Genomic DNA, 16746 nt, shown 5'->3' with positions numbered 1-16746 from the left:
GCCCTGGAAACTGTTTGGGCGAATTGTCAAACTTTCACACTGAAAACATTCCTCAAAGTGAGAGAACATTTAAGGGTAGAATTTGAGGACAAATTTTTCAGAAACTATGAAATAAAACTACAAGATGGAAAAGGACAGCAATAAGAGTGTGGGAGGAGGGGAGGCACAAGGGAGCACCCGCCAAAAGAACGGGGTTATACTCAATAAACAGGAGTCTACCCCAGAAGGGCCTGTATTGTCTCTGAAAGCTTTTGAAACAAGAGATGGAGGATTAGGAGCAGCTGTCTGGAAGTTCAGGAGGTAACACAGTCAAAACACAGAACCAAAAAGCTGACTTGGGCCCTATCAGCTAGGAGAAAGCAACTGCAAAAAGCAAACTTTTATCTTTCTGGAGGGCATCCTAGCTCAGCTTATTCAAGATGTCAGATTATCAAAGTACTTCCAAGCAGGCCTAAGACAGCAAATACTGGGCGCTTCACAGTAGGATGTTTTGTTTGTTTTTACAATCATTATGAACAGTCTTTCCAACCACAGTAAAGGACTTTTGTGTGGTCATCTGCCTTGTGCACATTAAGAAAATACCTTAGAGTACAGTCTCCACCTTGAGCTGGAGGTACAGAGAACCTGAACATCATCCTTCCCACTATGGGAAACAAGTCATCTCAGAGATGGTCCTTGAGAGTCGGATTATGTATTATTTACTTTTTTTTCTTCTTATAATCTCATATTTTACCAATGAGCATATAGTTTCATAACCCAGAAACAAAGAAAAGTTTACAGATTTATTATTTTAAATCCCGAAAAAGTAACAGCTGTTTTCACAACACAGCAAATCACAAAGGGAATTAATTAAAAAAAACACGAATCCATGGTTTTAATAAAAGAGCCTCCCCTCCTGATTCTTCCTCATCACCAGCAAGAGAGAAGAACGGAAGAGGAAGTGTGATGAGAGCAAGGAATGGTTTCTTACACAAGAAACTTGGAACTGCTGTGTTTTAACATACATTTACTGAGGGCCAAGTACGGAGCAGGCCCTGTGCAGGGCCCATGGCAGTGACTGTGGACAGACTCACTTTCCTCACCTGGGAGGTGACCTGGGGCTGCATCATGGGCCTCACCACGGCAGCACTCCCAGCAGTGGGGCTGTCCATTTTCATCTCCAGTGCCTGACGGCTCTGATTCAAAAACTGGGGAGAGACAGGTTGGTTAGGATGCAAGTGGAGTGTGTCACTGAGCCCCAAACAGCTTTCTAAATCCTCAGCACCACCCGGTAAGATCATGATGCTACTTCCAACACATTAACCTGGTTAACTCACATCTACACTGAACCAGTACACTTCCACACTTCAAAAAATTCAGGCTGAAAAGTCCTTGGCAAGCATATGAAGCTTTACTGTTTGGCATCAGGAGGAAAAGTAAAAATACAAATCTGCAGCTTAAAGAGTATCTTCAACAGAAACTCAAAGGATTCATTAAGTCATATTTTCTGTGGGATTATTTAGGCCATTAGGGAAATAGCTTTAATTTGCTCAGACCAACACTAAATAAACTACCTCTTCTGTTAGCTTTTCCTAAGTAACTTTTAGTGGAAAGTAGTAAAAAGTAAAATGATACCATGATTGTACTAACACAGCTTTGCAGAGTACCTACACTGACTTTTAGTAGTATTAATACCCTAGAAGAGTCTCTGGCTCACTGGACCTGACACTCACTCACTCATCAGCTTATATGCTTCAGTTCTGCCACATTTAATAACTCAGCATACCCAAAACATAAACAATATAAATAATTAAATTTTAAAAGATGTGCTGGAGATTAAGGAAACAGTAAAAAAGCAAACTCTTAGTTTAGAATATTAAGAGAGCTCAAGTTTGGGGCGCTTGGGTGGCTCAGATGGTTAAGTGTCTGCCTTCGGCTCAGGTCATGATCCCAGGGTCCTGGGATCGAGCCCCACATCGGGCTCCTGGCTCAGCGAGGAGCCTACTTCTCCCTCTGCCTCTCTCCCTGCTCATGCGCTCTCTCTCTCTCTCTCTCTGTGTCTCAAATGAATAAAATCTTTAAAAAAAAAAAAAAAGAGAGAGAGAGAGAGAGAGCTCAAGCAGAGGTTCCATAAAAAGAATGTTCAAATCAATAATAAGTTTTAAGTATCTGGTATGAATATTAAGGACTTTTTTAAAAATAGAAATCATCTACCTCTAAGCCATCAAGAAATACTTTTCTCCCCCAAGTGCCATCCCCTCGGACATTTTTCACCTTTTAACCTGTACAACAGAATAATCTTATCAAAAGGTAAGGAGGACCTGACCAATTCCAGCAGGACCACTCCCTAACAAGGAACCACCTGTACAAACGTTACACAAAAGTCAAAACAAAAGAGTATGAGATGACAAGAGAGAGAGAGGCAGTGGCAAAAGCCCTGAGGAACAAAGCCTGACAACCAATCAAACAGGAGGCATCCAGAGGGAAGGCACGTCTGGCTGAGGCGAGCTCGAGGCTGCTTACCTGCTGGCCCTGCAGCCTCTGCTGAAGCTGCATCCGGAGCTGCTTGGGGGTGTTCGTCCGGGGTCTCATGATGTTGGCCCTTGGGTGCATTCCTTGGAGAGGAAAATTGCCTTGCTGGTTCATCTGATTCATCATTGAGTTAAAAGATGGTGATTGTCCCTGAAGATTAAAGCCTCCCTGCACTGGAGGCCCCTGTGCCGGGTATGTCTGCCCATATAATGCTGCCTTCTGATCCATCATTACTGCCGCTTCTTGGCCCTGGAAAGCATCCTGTTTGGACTCCAAAGCTTGTCCCTTAAACATCAAACACATAAATGAACAGTAAAGTACATCTGGAAAGCAACAGAAATCAAATGCTCCAAGAAGGTAAAAAATAAAGTCAATACATGCAAACAAGGATGCCACAGAATTCCAAAAGCAAAATCAAGTTTATTGTCTCAAGTTCCATGAGAACACAGACCATGACCCATGTTTTCACAAATGTGTCCTAGTGCCTAGCACAGAGTCTCACACAGACAGAGAGTACCTGGAGAAATGCTATTTGTTACAGACCAGATTTCTGTACCAACACAGACCTCCAAAGCCAAGTATAAAAAAACTAATTAAAATTGTGATCAATTAATTCTCATATAATTAGTATAGGAATATTTTGATGGTGATCAGAGGTGATTTTGGAAGAGACCGGGGAAACCAACATAAACTCATATCCCCCGAAGCGTATTACTAGTTGTACAAACAAAACCTAAAGGTGGCCATCCACTACTGTTTGTATGGCTGGAGGAATTATTAAGAAACCCATTCATTCAACAAGTATTTATCAAGTGCCTGCTATGTGCTTGGCATCACTTCTCTACATGCAAAGGGTTTGTATGCAGTGAAGTCGAACAGGTAACAGAACAACAGTGAAAACAAATATTCCGAAGAAGGGAAGAGCCTGCCATGCTGAGACAAGAAAAGCCTGTCAGGTACTGCGTTCCTTACTTTCTTATCCACGGGCACACAGCTCACGTGTGCAGGCAACAGTCTCGCCCCAAAACACACATCACGTCCCTGTGACAGTGACCCCACCCTCGATTTCCCCGCCTCTCTGACCTCTCCTCGGAGGCATGGCAGGTGTTCAGCAGGGTCCAGTCCTAGGCCCCTCTTCTTTTCTCTAGCTACATCTTCTACTCTGGTCTTCTCGTCTACTAGCGACAACAGCCAAACTCGTCTCCAGTTCAAGTGTCTCGGAGTTCTGACTCTGCTTACGCAAATGCCTGCTTAACAACTTCACCTGGATGTCACCGGCATCTCAGAGTTCACGTGTAGAAAATACAAGTCATGATTCCCAACAGCCCCTCCCCCAAAAGACCCGGATTCTCCTCCAATCCTCCCTCATGGCAACATGGCAACACCAGGTGCCCAGAACTAAAGCCAGCTCTCTTCCTCACAGTCTCCGTGTGTGTGTGTGTGTGTGTGTGTGTGTCCACCGAGTCCTGTCAGTTTTTCTTCCATATGACATATCGCACTGCCTTCCCTTCTTCCATTCCGCTGCTATGACCCTCTCCAAGACACATTCTTGGACTCTTGTAGTAAATGGTTCTATGCATCTGCTCTGGCCCATCATTCTAATTCCCTTCTCAAGACAGGAATCTGAAATCTCTTTCTATAAAGTAAATCACACTGTAAGTTAAACATGGACTAATCGTGCATGTTTACCTCCTTTCTCTTGCTAACTCTATTAAAGTAATAGCAAAGAATTTAAAAGGTAGTATCTAGGGGCGCGTGGGCGGTTCACTCGGTTAAGCGTCTGCCTTCGGCTCAGGTCACGATCCCAGGGTCCTGGGATCGAGCCCCGCATCGGGCTCCCTGCTGCTCGGGAAGCCTGCTTCTCCCTCTCCCACTCCCCCCTGCTTGTGTCCCCTCTCTTGTTGTCTCTCTGTCAAATATATAAATAAAATCTTTTAAAAAGTTACTTATTAAAAATAAATAAATAAAAGGTAGCATCTATCCACAAAACAATGAGAATAAGAAAGGCAACAAAGTATTTCAACAGGCATTTGAAAGACAGAAAAAGAGAGGAGCAACCAACTCAAGAAAGTAGAGAAGCTGAGACCCGTGTGCCTATAGAGGAAAACATCTAAGAGCCGAGCAAATGTTTCCCACGGAGCCAATGACAGACTCCACTGGGGCTGTAGAGGGTCAGGCAAAGTGCTCAAACGTGGCTGGTTAGGAATCTGAGTGGAGAGCAGGGGAGCAGCTACCTCCCAGCCCCTAGCCTGCTCCCTAATTCTGCACAGCCGTGTAGCTATACCTTCTACCTACTTCCTCCCTCAACTACCTCGGTTCTGGGACACCAAGCAGAGCAGAGAGGTAAGAGTAGGCAGAAGCTGAAAACAGGAATCTTTTTATAATTTCTAGTAAAATATTTATATTTTATAATTTTATATCTTAACACTATTATATCATCAACTTGCCTACCCAGCCCAGCTCCCAAAATGCAGCCAGGTAATTAAAAATTCCCAGGCAAGGAAAACTATAAGGTATGAGTAGAAGAGGAGGTGGTAACAGCTCTACATGTTGCAATTTGGGGAGTCCTGAAATAAAAGGGCTAGCCCCCCATCAAATGCTTTCAGTGAAGACTGGTTCTTTTTAATACATCATACTTATAAAGACAGTCAAGGATTTGCAAGATATGTGATGGTGAAAGCTTCCAACATGAAAGGGACACAAACAAGTAAGAAGTAACTCAGAAACAAGGAAAATAGAGATTAAAAAACACAGACTCAGTGTAATACCCAACATGTCAATAGACATCCCAAAGAGATAAGAAAATAAAGGAGATAAAATGATTAAAGAAATGATACCAAATGACATGTCTGATAAGCTTTAGAAATATTCAACCCTAAAAAAATTTTTTAAAAAAGAAAAAAACATTCAGCCCCCATTACCAATAAATGCAATTAAAACTCACTAATTAAAAAGAAAAAAGAGAAATGATACACAAAAATGCCACCAAACCAAAAGGAGTCTCTGTGCATCTGACATACAGCAGAATGAATGCGTTAAGACCCACACCATGAGGAGGTTTCATGCAACTTCAGAAGGAAAAGGTTCCTGAATAATTCCAGAGACAATCAATGGGTAGCACGTGAAAGAGCAGGAATCAGACTGAAATATGAGTCCATGGCAACACTGCATGCCAAAAAACTGTGGAACAATTCTTTCAAAATTCTAAGAGGAAATTATTTTCAACCCAAAATTTAATACACAGCCAGACATGCAGGGGGAGGAATAAAGATATTTTCAGACACACAAGGGCCCAATACACTTAACGTCATGCCTAAAATGAGAGTTTTGCTCAAAACTACACCAGGGGTACCACAAAATAAATGGCATATATGCACCATTTTATCTTTCTAAATGCAAAAATTCCTGAATTCCAGAGCATACCTGACCCCAGGTTCTCAGACAAGAGACAATGAATGCACAGTCAGCTATCGCACCAGGAAATCAACAGATACAGACTGAAATTGATGAAGAATAGCTGCATACTCACAGTACTTAGAAATATTCCCAAAATAGTTTGAGTTTCACTATCTCTGAGTGGGGCAAATGCGTGTGATTCTTCAAAAAGTCTATTTTTGTACCATTTTACAGTTTCAAACACAAGTTACTCGGCTAAAAATAAAAATTAACCATAACAAAAAAGGAAAGCAAGCTTAAAATCTTCCATGGCTTCCCTATATAGCAGAAAAATTCCAGACTCCATAAGATGGTTTGTGGAACCAGCTTCCGCTTAACTTCTCCAACATCGTCTCAAAGAAATCCCTCTCTGCTCTCACGAACTTTCAGTCGCTTGGTAGAACCCCCCCCACCCCGCCGCCCTTCCCTGCCTGAGGCCTTTGAGTTAGCTGTACCTTTTCTGGAACATTCTTCCCCTAGCTGATTGCCGAGCTGGCTCCATCTCATCCTTCAAATGTCACCTTACATGTCATCTCCCCAAAAAAAGCTTTCCTGACTACTCACCCCAGTCCCCAGTAATTCTTTATCTCATCATCCTGGACTTGAAAACACAAACATTTTTAAACTAAAGAATAAGACCACAACAAGTCCCCCACTAAAAAGAAACTGGGAAAACTATTCAAATATATTAGACAAGTAAACAGCCTTCAAATCACAGCTCAGATAGAAGAAATTATTTCAGAGAAAATAATTTAGAAAATTAGAGAAAAATGTTGACACCACCAGCCCCCACCCTAACAAAAGGTCCTTGTATGCTGCAGGTCCTTCCTGCTGATCTCCACCACACCATGTCTGCCTCCATCCGGGTGGCTCCTTGCCTCATGTGTACCTGCTCCACGGCACTCTGAGCTTTGGGAGCAGAAACTAATTTGTTCACTACTGCCCCTCAGCCTCTAAAAAAAAAGACTAACTGGCATACAGAAGACAAGTATTTGTTAAATGAAAGAATCAACAAGTCAATAAATAAACCTGCATAAAACAGTTGCAGATAAACAAAAACCCCATCAGGAAACTACTTTAAAAACACATATAAATGACCAAAAAACATGAAATATGTTCAATCTTGCAAATCAACAAAATACAATTTAAAACAAGCATGTTTGGGCGCCTGGGTGGCTCAGGCAGTTAAGCCTCTGACTCTTATTTCAGCTCAGGTCACGATCTCAGGCTTGTGAGATCGAGCCCCACACTGGGCTCCAAACTAGGCATGGAGTCTGCTTAAGAGTCTCTCTCCTTAAGGGGAACCCTCCTACACTGTTGGTGGGAATGCAAGTTGGTGCAACCACTCTGGAAAACAGTATGGAGGTTCCTCAAACAGTTGAAAATAGAGCTACCATACGATCCAGCAATTGCACTACTGGGTATTTACCACAAAGATACAAATGTAGGGATCCGAAGGGGTACGTGCACCCCAATGTTTATAGCAGCAATGTCCACAACAGCCAAACTGTGGGAAGAGCCAAGATGTCCATCAACAGATGAATGGATAAAGAACACGTGGTATACTGGGCGCCTGGGTGGCTCAGTTGGTTAAGCAACTGCCTTCAGCTCAGGTCATGATCCTGGAGTCCCGGGATCGAGTCCCACATCAGGCTCCCTGCTCAGCGAGGAGTCTGCTTCTCCCTCTGACCCTCCCCGCTCTCATGTACTCTCTCTCTCATTCTCACTCTCTCAAAAAAATAAATAAATCTTTAAAAAAAAGATGTGGTATATATACACAATGGAATATTATGCAGCCATCAAAAGGAATGAGATCTCGGGCGCCTGGGTGGCTCAGTTGGTTAAGCGACTGCCTTCGGCTCAGGTCATGGTCCTGGAGTCCCGGGATCGAGTCCCACATCGGGCTCCCTGCTCAGCAGGGAGTCTGCCTTTCCCTCTGACCCTCCTCCCTCTCATGCTCTCTATCTCTCATTCTCTATCTCAAACAAATAAATAAAATCTAAAAAAAAAAAAAAAAAAAAAAGGAATGAGATCTTGCCATTTGCAACAACGTGGATGGAACTGGAGGGTGTTATGCTGAGTGAAATAAGTCAGAGAAAGACATGTATCATATGACCTCACTGATATGAGGAATTCTTAATCTCAGGAAACAAACTGAGGGTTACTGGAGTGGTGGGGGGTGGGAGGGAGGGGGTGGCTGGGTGATAGACATTGGGGAGGGTATGTGCTATGGTGAGCGCTATGAACTGTGCAAGACTGTTGAATCACAGATCTGTACCTCTGAAGCAAATAATGCAATATATGTTAAGAAAAAAAAGAAGAAGATAGCAGGAGGGGAAGAATGAAGGGGAGTAAGTCGGAGGGGGAGACGAACCATGAGAGACTATGGACTCTGAGAAACAAACTGAGGGTTCTAGAGGGGAGGGGGGTAGGGGGATGGGTTAGCCTGGTGATGGGTATTAAAGAGGGTACGTTCTGCGTGGAGCACAGGGTGTTATGCACACTGAATCATAGAACACTACATCCAAAACTAATGATGTAATATATGGTGATTAACATAACAATAAAAAATTTTTAAAAAAAGAGTCTCTCTCCTCCCTTTGCTCTTCCCAGGCTCCTCCTCTCTCCCTCTTGGGAAAAAACAAACAAAAAAACACACATACACATGCATCTCTGGGTGCCTGGCTGTCTCAGTCAGAAGAACACACGACTCTTCATCTTGGGGTTGTGAGTCCGAGCCCCACATTGGTATAAGAGATTACTAATATAAAATCATTAAAAAATAAAAATAAAACAAGCATCTTTGTTGCCAATCAGACTGGAAAAGATTTAAAAGAATAATCATGCTCAGTATTTGTTTCATCACTTGCTTGTCCACACTGTGGGTCTTTCATCTACTTGGGCCACAGCACAGAGCTTGTGAGGGTCAGGAACCCCAATCCTCAGCCTCTGTGTGGGAAAGCAGCTGTACAATCCTTTAGGAAAACAACCTACAAAACTCTAAAATATATACTCTCTCTAACCCAATCAATCTTTCTCTCAGACTGTAGGTAAGAAAAACTAAGTGAACAAGATGGGAGTAATTCATAGAATTGTTCATGATAATTATTTAGAAACAATTTAAATTTCATCAGTAGATTACCGGTTAAATAAATTGTGTTCTATTTAGTAGATACTATATGCCTATTAAAATTAAAGACGTATATATTAAACAAAAAAAAGAGGACTAAGGGGCACCTGGCTGGCCCAGCTGATGGAGCTTGTGGCTCTTGATCTCGGGGTTATGAGTTGGAGCCCCATTGTTGGGCGTAGAGATTACTTTAAAAAATGGGGGAAAAAATTAAATAAAAAATTTAAAAAGATGACTGAGGGATTAAAGAGGATTTTTAATTTTTTTGATATGTACCTTTTTTTTGTCATTGTCAGACTTTACATAATGATCATTAACTATTTTATCATTAGAACAGAGAAAGCTCTTTCCGGCTTAAATAAAATTTTAAGGGGTAGTTCAAGCTTATCGGTCTCTGTGTAGCCCTCACATCCACCCTCAGCCAGGTGAGACGCCTTTCTGCAGCACCAGGGGCATGAAAATGGTATTGCTAGAGACATACATCATCACTGCTCTACATTTCCCACCCACCCTTTACAAACTTCTGTGGCAGTGTTTGCCACAGAGGAGTATGATCCTTTGTGTAACCCCCTGAGAATCTTGCCTAATTATCACTGAGTACATAGATCTATACACTGTCCTCCCCCCCCCACACACACACAGTTCTTTATGTTTCAAAAACACAGGTTTGTGAATGACATATTTTCACAAGGCTGCACAGGTAACTGGGAATGAGAGATGCTATTGTTGAGATGTTCATATTTCATATTCACTACTGTAAAGGGGTTTTGTTTGACACAAAAAAAAGCTTGTCTCCTCAGAGTATATACTGCTTGGCCAGGTAGTAAACAGAGTTAATTATAAAAATGAGGATTCGACTAACATAAGTAAAAAGCAGCATTTTTAAAACTGCATAGAAGGGGCGCCTGGGTGGCTCAGTCATTAAGCGTCTGCCTTCGGCTCAGGTCATGATCCCAGGGTCCTGGGATCGAGCCCCACATCGGGCTCCCTGCTCAGCGGGAAGCCTGCTTCTCCCTCTCCCACTCCCCCTGCTTGTGTTCCTCTCTCGCCACTATGTCTATCTCTGTCAAATAAATAAAATCTTTAAATAAGTAAGTAAATAAATAAATAAATAAAACCACATAGAGATTTTATTGGATCATTTCTATAGCTGCCTAAAATTGGATAGCTTTCTAAAACAGTAGGCTGCTGGCAGTATGATTTCTAAATGTAATACTGGCCTCCATGAATGTAGTGATGTAACTCAAGTTAATAGGAAAGACTCCCAGACAGGCATTCATGTGCATGGCTTCATGGATGTGCGCACACACATGCTCATTTGAGAGTGCGCACACATATACCTCCATTTCCGTGTTAGTGCCACCTACTTGGTTTACAAGTTCAGGGATGCCCAGAGCTCTGTCAATTTCTTCCAAGCCTGTGGCATCTGTGTTGCTCAAGAGAGTGTGCAGCTGGTCCAACAATGCTCTTTCATCACTCTGCCCTTCTAGGTTAGAAGGTGGCCCAAGGAGATCATCCAGGGAATTCCTAAGAAGTGGCCTAAAAAAAGATTTGCAATCAATGTCAATGCTGCTTTTCCTCCAACACACACACACACACACACACACACACACACACACACACAGAGTAACCACGCACATTTTTAATGTGCAATAATAACTTAAATATGACGAGTACAAATAATAAACCAAGTAACAGAGAAGAGCAAATGGCACCAACTTAAATTGAAGGCCCACATTTTAAACTGAGCCAGGCCATCTTACAACCACCACACCTAGCTTACACATATTTAATTTACAATCCCACCACCAAAATGTAACTACTAGATCCCTAGACATGTGAGGGATAGCAGAGGCTGAGGGGGATGGGCTAGTACAAGAACAGAAGTAGTAGTAGTTATGATATTTGTTAACTTGAAGAAATCAACAAAGGGATGCCTCGGTGGCTCAGTTGTTAAGCGTCTGCCTTCGGCTCAGGTCATGATCCCAGGGTCCTGGGATCGAGTCCCACAACGGGCTCCCTGCTCAGCAGGGAGCCTGATTCTCCCTCTGCCCCTCTCTCTTATGAATAAATAAAATCTTTAAAAAAAAAGAGAGAGAGAAAGAGAAAGAAATCAACAAAGGACCAGGGGAAAAAAAAACCCAACACAGAAATGTTGAACTATCAGCAAACTGAGCCTGGGACCTGCCAAAATAACTTTGTTATCCTTGGCCCACAGAGCTCACGTAGGAACAAGTATAACACAAACTCCATACACCCACAGTAAGGTGCCACAGCCCTCCAACACATAAGGAGGACACAGGACCAGGTATTCATTCTGCCTCAGAAAAAAATTCCATCATGAGACTGTTTGTTCTCCATTGAGTAGAGAAGCACTCAAGCTAATAAACTCACATAGCTATGCCACTGTCTACTCAACAGTTCGATTCATTTTTTCTTTGCTTAATCTATTAAAGAATTCAAGTTAGACTTGACTTTTACAGGTGGCTTCTTTCATGCAAATGAGTTACTGACCAAGCTAAATAAAAATGAAATACAGACATAATCCACATCTTTCTTTCACAAAAACAGAGTGCTACAGTTCACTCTCACCATCCCTGAAATGTTTTAAATAATTTTAGAAAAGAATTATCAAATCCTTAAAAATTAATCTGCCAGAAAATTGAGGCTCACCCTCTGAACACCATTTATCTTCTCAAACTGGTGGTAATTTATCCTCTCCAGTTTGAGCACTCACTGGTCTTGATAGCTAAGCAATGAAGCGGTCTCCTCCTTGCTGACTTGCTGCCTCGCCTCGATTTTTACATAGTCAGACAAGAAATGCCCAGATGGCAGCCAAGCACCTCAATCACAGTGAGTTTTCCTCATTCTCTTTCAGGGCTGCTCCTGTGTTCTGACCCTCGTCTAGATAATCCAATGCTAGCATTTTCAACAGAGTCACATAACAAAGCCCCACCTATTTTGAGTCCCATGAGGGCCCTGTTCCATGGACAACATGCCATCTGGCCAGGAACCCGGTTGGTTAGACGGTGCTGCCTGGCCATACGGACTGACTCCCATTCCCATGGGAATCTCACCAGGCCCTGGAGGAAGAAAAAGAGGGGATACATTTTCAAAGAAGGCAATAGCCAAGATTACCCTAAATCATCTAATTTTCTTTTTTTTATGGAGGGGATGCTTACGCATTTGAAGCATCTGCTGCTGCTGCTGCTGCAACACTGGTCTCGCCCCTGGGATGCTACCGGCCCGCAGAGGCAAGGTGGGCATCGAGCCGCCCACTGCAGGTCTGGGTAAAGAAGCATTATAATCTGCGCCTGGTCTTCCCATGGAGTTGGCACTCATAGTTTCCATTCTACTGGCCTTTGAGTTTGGTAAGACCCAGTCTCCTGAGGAAGGAGTCTGATTCACAGTCACATTTCTGTTTGGTCCACCTAAAACAGGTAGAAATGATTATGTCTTTCCCATATTATACTAAAATCCTTCTTACAGAAGTATAGTCATTACACGCAAACTTGACCAAAAAAGTGCTGTCTTCCGAAGAATAGGGCTGGCCAACTATTGAGACATTTATTTTTTAAGACATTTTTGATAGGCAATTGTTGCCACGTATTCAACTAGCTTCCCTGAAAGTTTAAAATAACCAAGATGTAGAATAAATTAAGGAAACTCGTGAAAGAAATATTATGCTGTTATTCAAAAACCTATTATTTAATCCCAACTGTTTAAATGGGTTGAAGTATTTTAAATTTGCTTTACCCAAAAGAAAATTTTAATCATAAGTACTGATTAGAAATAACATACCCATAGTTGAGCCGTAATTTTCCTGACTATCCATCATTCTTGGATTCCCACTCAACATGGGCTGCTTTGGTAACATGGGGAAAGCACTGATATTCTTTACTGGAGGACTTGAGCCAACAGAAACAGGGCTATCTAGAGACACTGCTCGGTTATATGGGGGACGAATGGCCTGCACAGACTGTGGACTCCTCAGACCTGTTGAAACACAGATGCACAACACATAAAAATCCTGATGATTCAGTACATTAAGTAATCAAACACAGTACATGAATACCAATACCACCCACACAAGAATGTCTTTCTTACTAAAATAAACACTAAGTATGGAAGAAAAAAAAAGGAAGAAGAAGAAAGCCTCATATTCCAAATACAGTAGAAACAAGAGTCCCAGTGTTGGCTGATGTACTGTTCCACAGCCTGACATGGTCATTCATACTCTGCTTCACTTAATATTGAAAATGTTATCAATGTTCAAACTCCTAGAGGTTCTTCCCTATATGTACTTAAGTGGATTCTGTTTAAAACTTAAAATTAAATGTAACTAGATAAGTTGCCTTCTAATCAAACAAGGAATGAAATATGGTATTTCCCCCTTTTTTCTTTCTCCAATTTATCTGATTGATTGGACTACCCATTTCATTTCAGTTTAGGAAATAGTGCCACTGAAAGTGAGTAACCACCATTCCTGATAACTGTGAATTTTTCTTGTTCAATCAATACCTGTAGTATACCCTTCTTAAACTGATGAATGAGGAAACCACACAGCTGTGGAAGAGAGGCTGGGAGAGAACCAACAAACACTAAAAGAAGAAAAGACTCACAGCTAAATGACAAGGTTCCACAAGTGTCACAGGAGAAGTTTCGATCTACAGTTTTAGCTGCTTAATTCAAGTCTCTGTGCCTAACAAAAATATATGCTCTGGTAGCTACCACTCATCTGGAGCAACCAAAAATGAACATTTTCCTAGAAGTTCCATGATTACTGGCATATTAGTTAGAAATAGGAAATTTTAAGAAACAGGAAAATGTCCAGGAAACTTTTTAAAACATATGCACTATGAATTATTAAAAAAAAAAAAAAACAAACTCTGAGAGGCATGATATGTATTTTGAAGCTAAAAATGCTAATCAGATTCCCATCTTATTCTAAGAGTACAGCTGACCCGTGACCACCACAGGGTTAGGAGCACTGAGCTCCCAATACATGGTCCATGTAACTACCGACCCCAGAAACTTAACTACTAATAGCCTACTTTGACCAAAAGACTTACCAATAAGTCAGTTAGCACATATTTTGTATGTTACATGTGTTATATACTGTATTGTTAAACTAGAGAAATCAAGAAAATCATGAGAGGTGGGTCTGGGTGGCCCAGTCAGTTAGGTGTCCAACTCTTGATCTCGGCTCAGGTCTTGATCTCAAGGGTTTGAGTTCAAGCCCTGCGTTTTGTTTTTTGTTTTGGGTTTTTGGGGGGTTGTTGTTGTTGTTTTTAAATCATAAGAAAATACATTTACAGTACTGTATTTATCCAAAAAATCCACGTGTGTAAGTGAACACGTGCAGTTCAAACCAGTGTTGTTCAAGGGGTAACTGTACATACAAATGTGCAGAAATTTTTAAAAGGCAGCAAGAATAAAACCTAGTTCTTTCTTACCCAGAGAATGAGTTCCTTGAAACATCTGTTGCTTGGTTCCCAGATTACTACCATTTGTGGATATGGAATTATTGTAGAAGTCAGAACTAGTCAGATCACCAAGAATAGCATCTAGATTATCCAAGTCTCCAGATCCCTGGAAAAAAAATTCTTTAATTAACCTGTATTAATTTTTTTTCATTAACATTACTAGATACATAGGTATAAACATATTCATCAGAAGAACACAAATGAAATAGGAATAAGTAAAATACAATAGTTACCTAAAATAGTAATGTCCAACTTAAAGTCTGGCTTCTTAAGACCCCTACCCCCAAATCTTCTTCCTTGAGACTTAGACCAGTGTACTGAAATAAATTCTCTGGGTTTGGAAGTGCTTTCGAAGGGGCATTTTTTTAATCTGCATTAGAACTTTAATTCTCAAACTGTAGGATATTTTCCAGCTAATGTCAGGATCATTAGTTGACAGAGAGGTCTGCCTCTACACCTACCTTCGGAAAACAAGTGTGATTAATAATAAAGGCAACAAGCTGACGTTCAGTAAGAGATTCATAGGCATGTTTTAAAAACGGTTCTTGGTCCACAGTTTGGAGAGCACTAGGTTAAACAAAATTAAACAGACATCCTAACAGTAAGACTTCCCCCAAGACTTTAATTTTCTCAGGTGAAGTCTCCCAGAAGAGTGATCCTCAAGCAGTATGGGAAACCCTTATACAGAATGAGATCACATATAGTACGAAATTTGTTTTTAGGTACAAATCAAAATCAGTTACTTAATACAATTTTTCCCCGTTTCTTTCTACTATCCCTTTAAAAGACCCAATCTGCTCATTCCAACAATAAAAACCCCCCTGAAAATTTTCAAACTGGCTACCAACTGGTTCGAGTTAGAGTCACATTTTAAAACACGCACATCTGGTATTTCCAAATTGCATCATAATACACTTTACTGGGGCGCCTGAGTGGCTCAGTCGGTTAAGTGTGTGCCTTCAGCTCAGGTCACGATCCCAGGGTCCTGGGATCGAGCCCTGCATCGGGCTCCCTGCTCGGCGGGAAGCCTACTTCTCCCTCTCCCACTCCCCCTGCTTGTGTTCCCTCTCTGTCTCTCTCTCTGTCGAATAAATAAATAAAATCTTTTAAAAATAAAATAAATAAATAAAAATACACTTTACTGATGCCCAAAAAATTATACAGAAATGACAGCTCAAGGGTAACTTCTATCACATAAACCTAAAACAGAAGATAAGATTTTGCATATAACACATGGTCTTTCTAACACAGAAATGCAATGATTAAACACAATGACTAAGCTAGAATAGAGAAAAACAAATTACCTCTTCATTTGTTTCTGTCTTAATTTTAGAGTCCTTCTCTTGACTTGAGCTAGGAATGGTGGAGCTGCTGCACTGACTCATTTTACTGTCCACTCCTTCCACTTTGGGCTGCAGTTCTTTAGAGAGTGTATCACTAGGATCATCCCTGTCTAGCAGATATCTAAGAAGTGCATTATTTTCCTTCTTCTTAGGACTTAGTTGCTCCTGCTTGACATTTCCTTCCACACAAGACGCCGTACTACTGGTGTCTTTCCCAGTGGCTTCTGCAGTAATCTTGGCTACTTCTGCAGGTGAATTCCCATTCTGCAGCAACTTGTGCAGAATCCGGTGCTTCTCCTGCAGCAGTGACCCATGCATATTCGATGTGGAGGACACTCCTCCAGAGGTGGAAGAAGAGACCCCAGAGGGGCTGGTGACGCTAATGGAAGAGTCTTTACAACTTGAATCCAGGGGGGAGTTGGTCAAGGAGGAATGGCCCCGGTCATCAGAAGAACAGGTAAGTAACTGCAGTAATTTTTTATGACCCTTGCTTTCTAGAGGACCCCTCTGATTCTCTGACCCTTCAACAGTGCTCTCCTTACTTTCTTTGTCACTGAGGTGATCCCTGCTATTTGACTGACACATTGAACTCTCCACTGGATTCTGGTCACAATACAAGCCCAAGGGACTCTTGGAATCCTGACTGTTCACTTTATTTGGCTGGCTCATACTCATATTGGGAGAGTTATCCAATTTGGGGCCTGGTGAAGACAGAGTGGATAAAAGAGAAGTCCCCACACCCTCACTGATAGCTTGAAGTGCACTCAGAGAGCTGCTAGAAAAGCTGTGGCTCCCAGTATTACCAGAAGATCCCATGGGAGAGTGCACACCTGGATTGGGA

The 16746-nt window shown here is 41.7% G+C and overlaps 1 protein-coding gene across 7 annotated transcripts in view; it reads right to left on the bottom strand.

The window, feature by feature from the left end:
* NCOA3 (nuclear receptor coactivator 3) overlaps positions 1-16746 on the bottom strand; it is a 140672-nt gene that overhangs the window by 5873 nt on the left and 118053 nt on the right. For all 7 annotated transcript variants that reach the window (XM_028121883.2, XM_028121886.2, XM_028121887.2 and 4 more), the window contains 8 exons: positions 15867-16735; positions 14533-14668; positions 12878-13072; positions 12259-12507; positions 12033-12159; positions 10444-10615; positions 2503-2796; positions 1083-1187 (listed from right to left, as the gene is read on the bottom strand). In XM_028121883.2, the coding sequence (XP_027977684.1) occupies positions 1083-1187; positions 2503-2796; positions 10444-10615; positions 12033-12159; positions 12259-12507; positions 12878-13072; positions 14533-14668; positions 15867-16735 (2147 nt within the window). The remainder of the gene's footprint in view (positions 1-1082; positions 1188-2502; positions 2797-10443; positions 10616-12032; positions 12160-12258; positions 12508-12877; positions 13073-14532; positions 14669-15866; positions 16736-16746) is intronic.

This window comes from Eumetopias jubatus, unplaced genomic scaffold, assembly GCF_037043125.1.
Source record: "Eumetopias jubatus isolate StellerSeaLion01/CBP00866 unplaced genomic scaffold, mEumJub1_p1.0 scaffold_9, whole genome shotgun sequence".
Taxonomy (NCBI): Eukaryota; Metazoa; Chordata; class Mammalia; order Carnivora; family Otariidae; genus Eumetopias; species Eumetopias jubatus.
The sequence above is the reverse complement of the archived record's forward strand: the minus strand, read 5'-3'. Positions and strand labels throughout refer to the sequence as shown.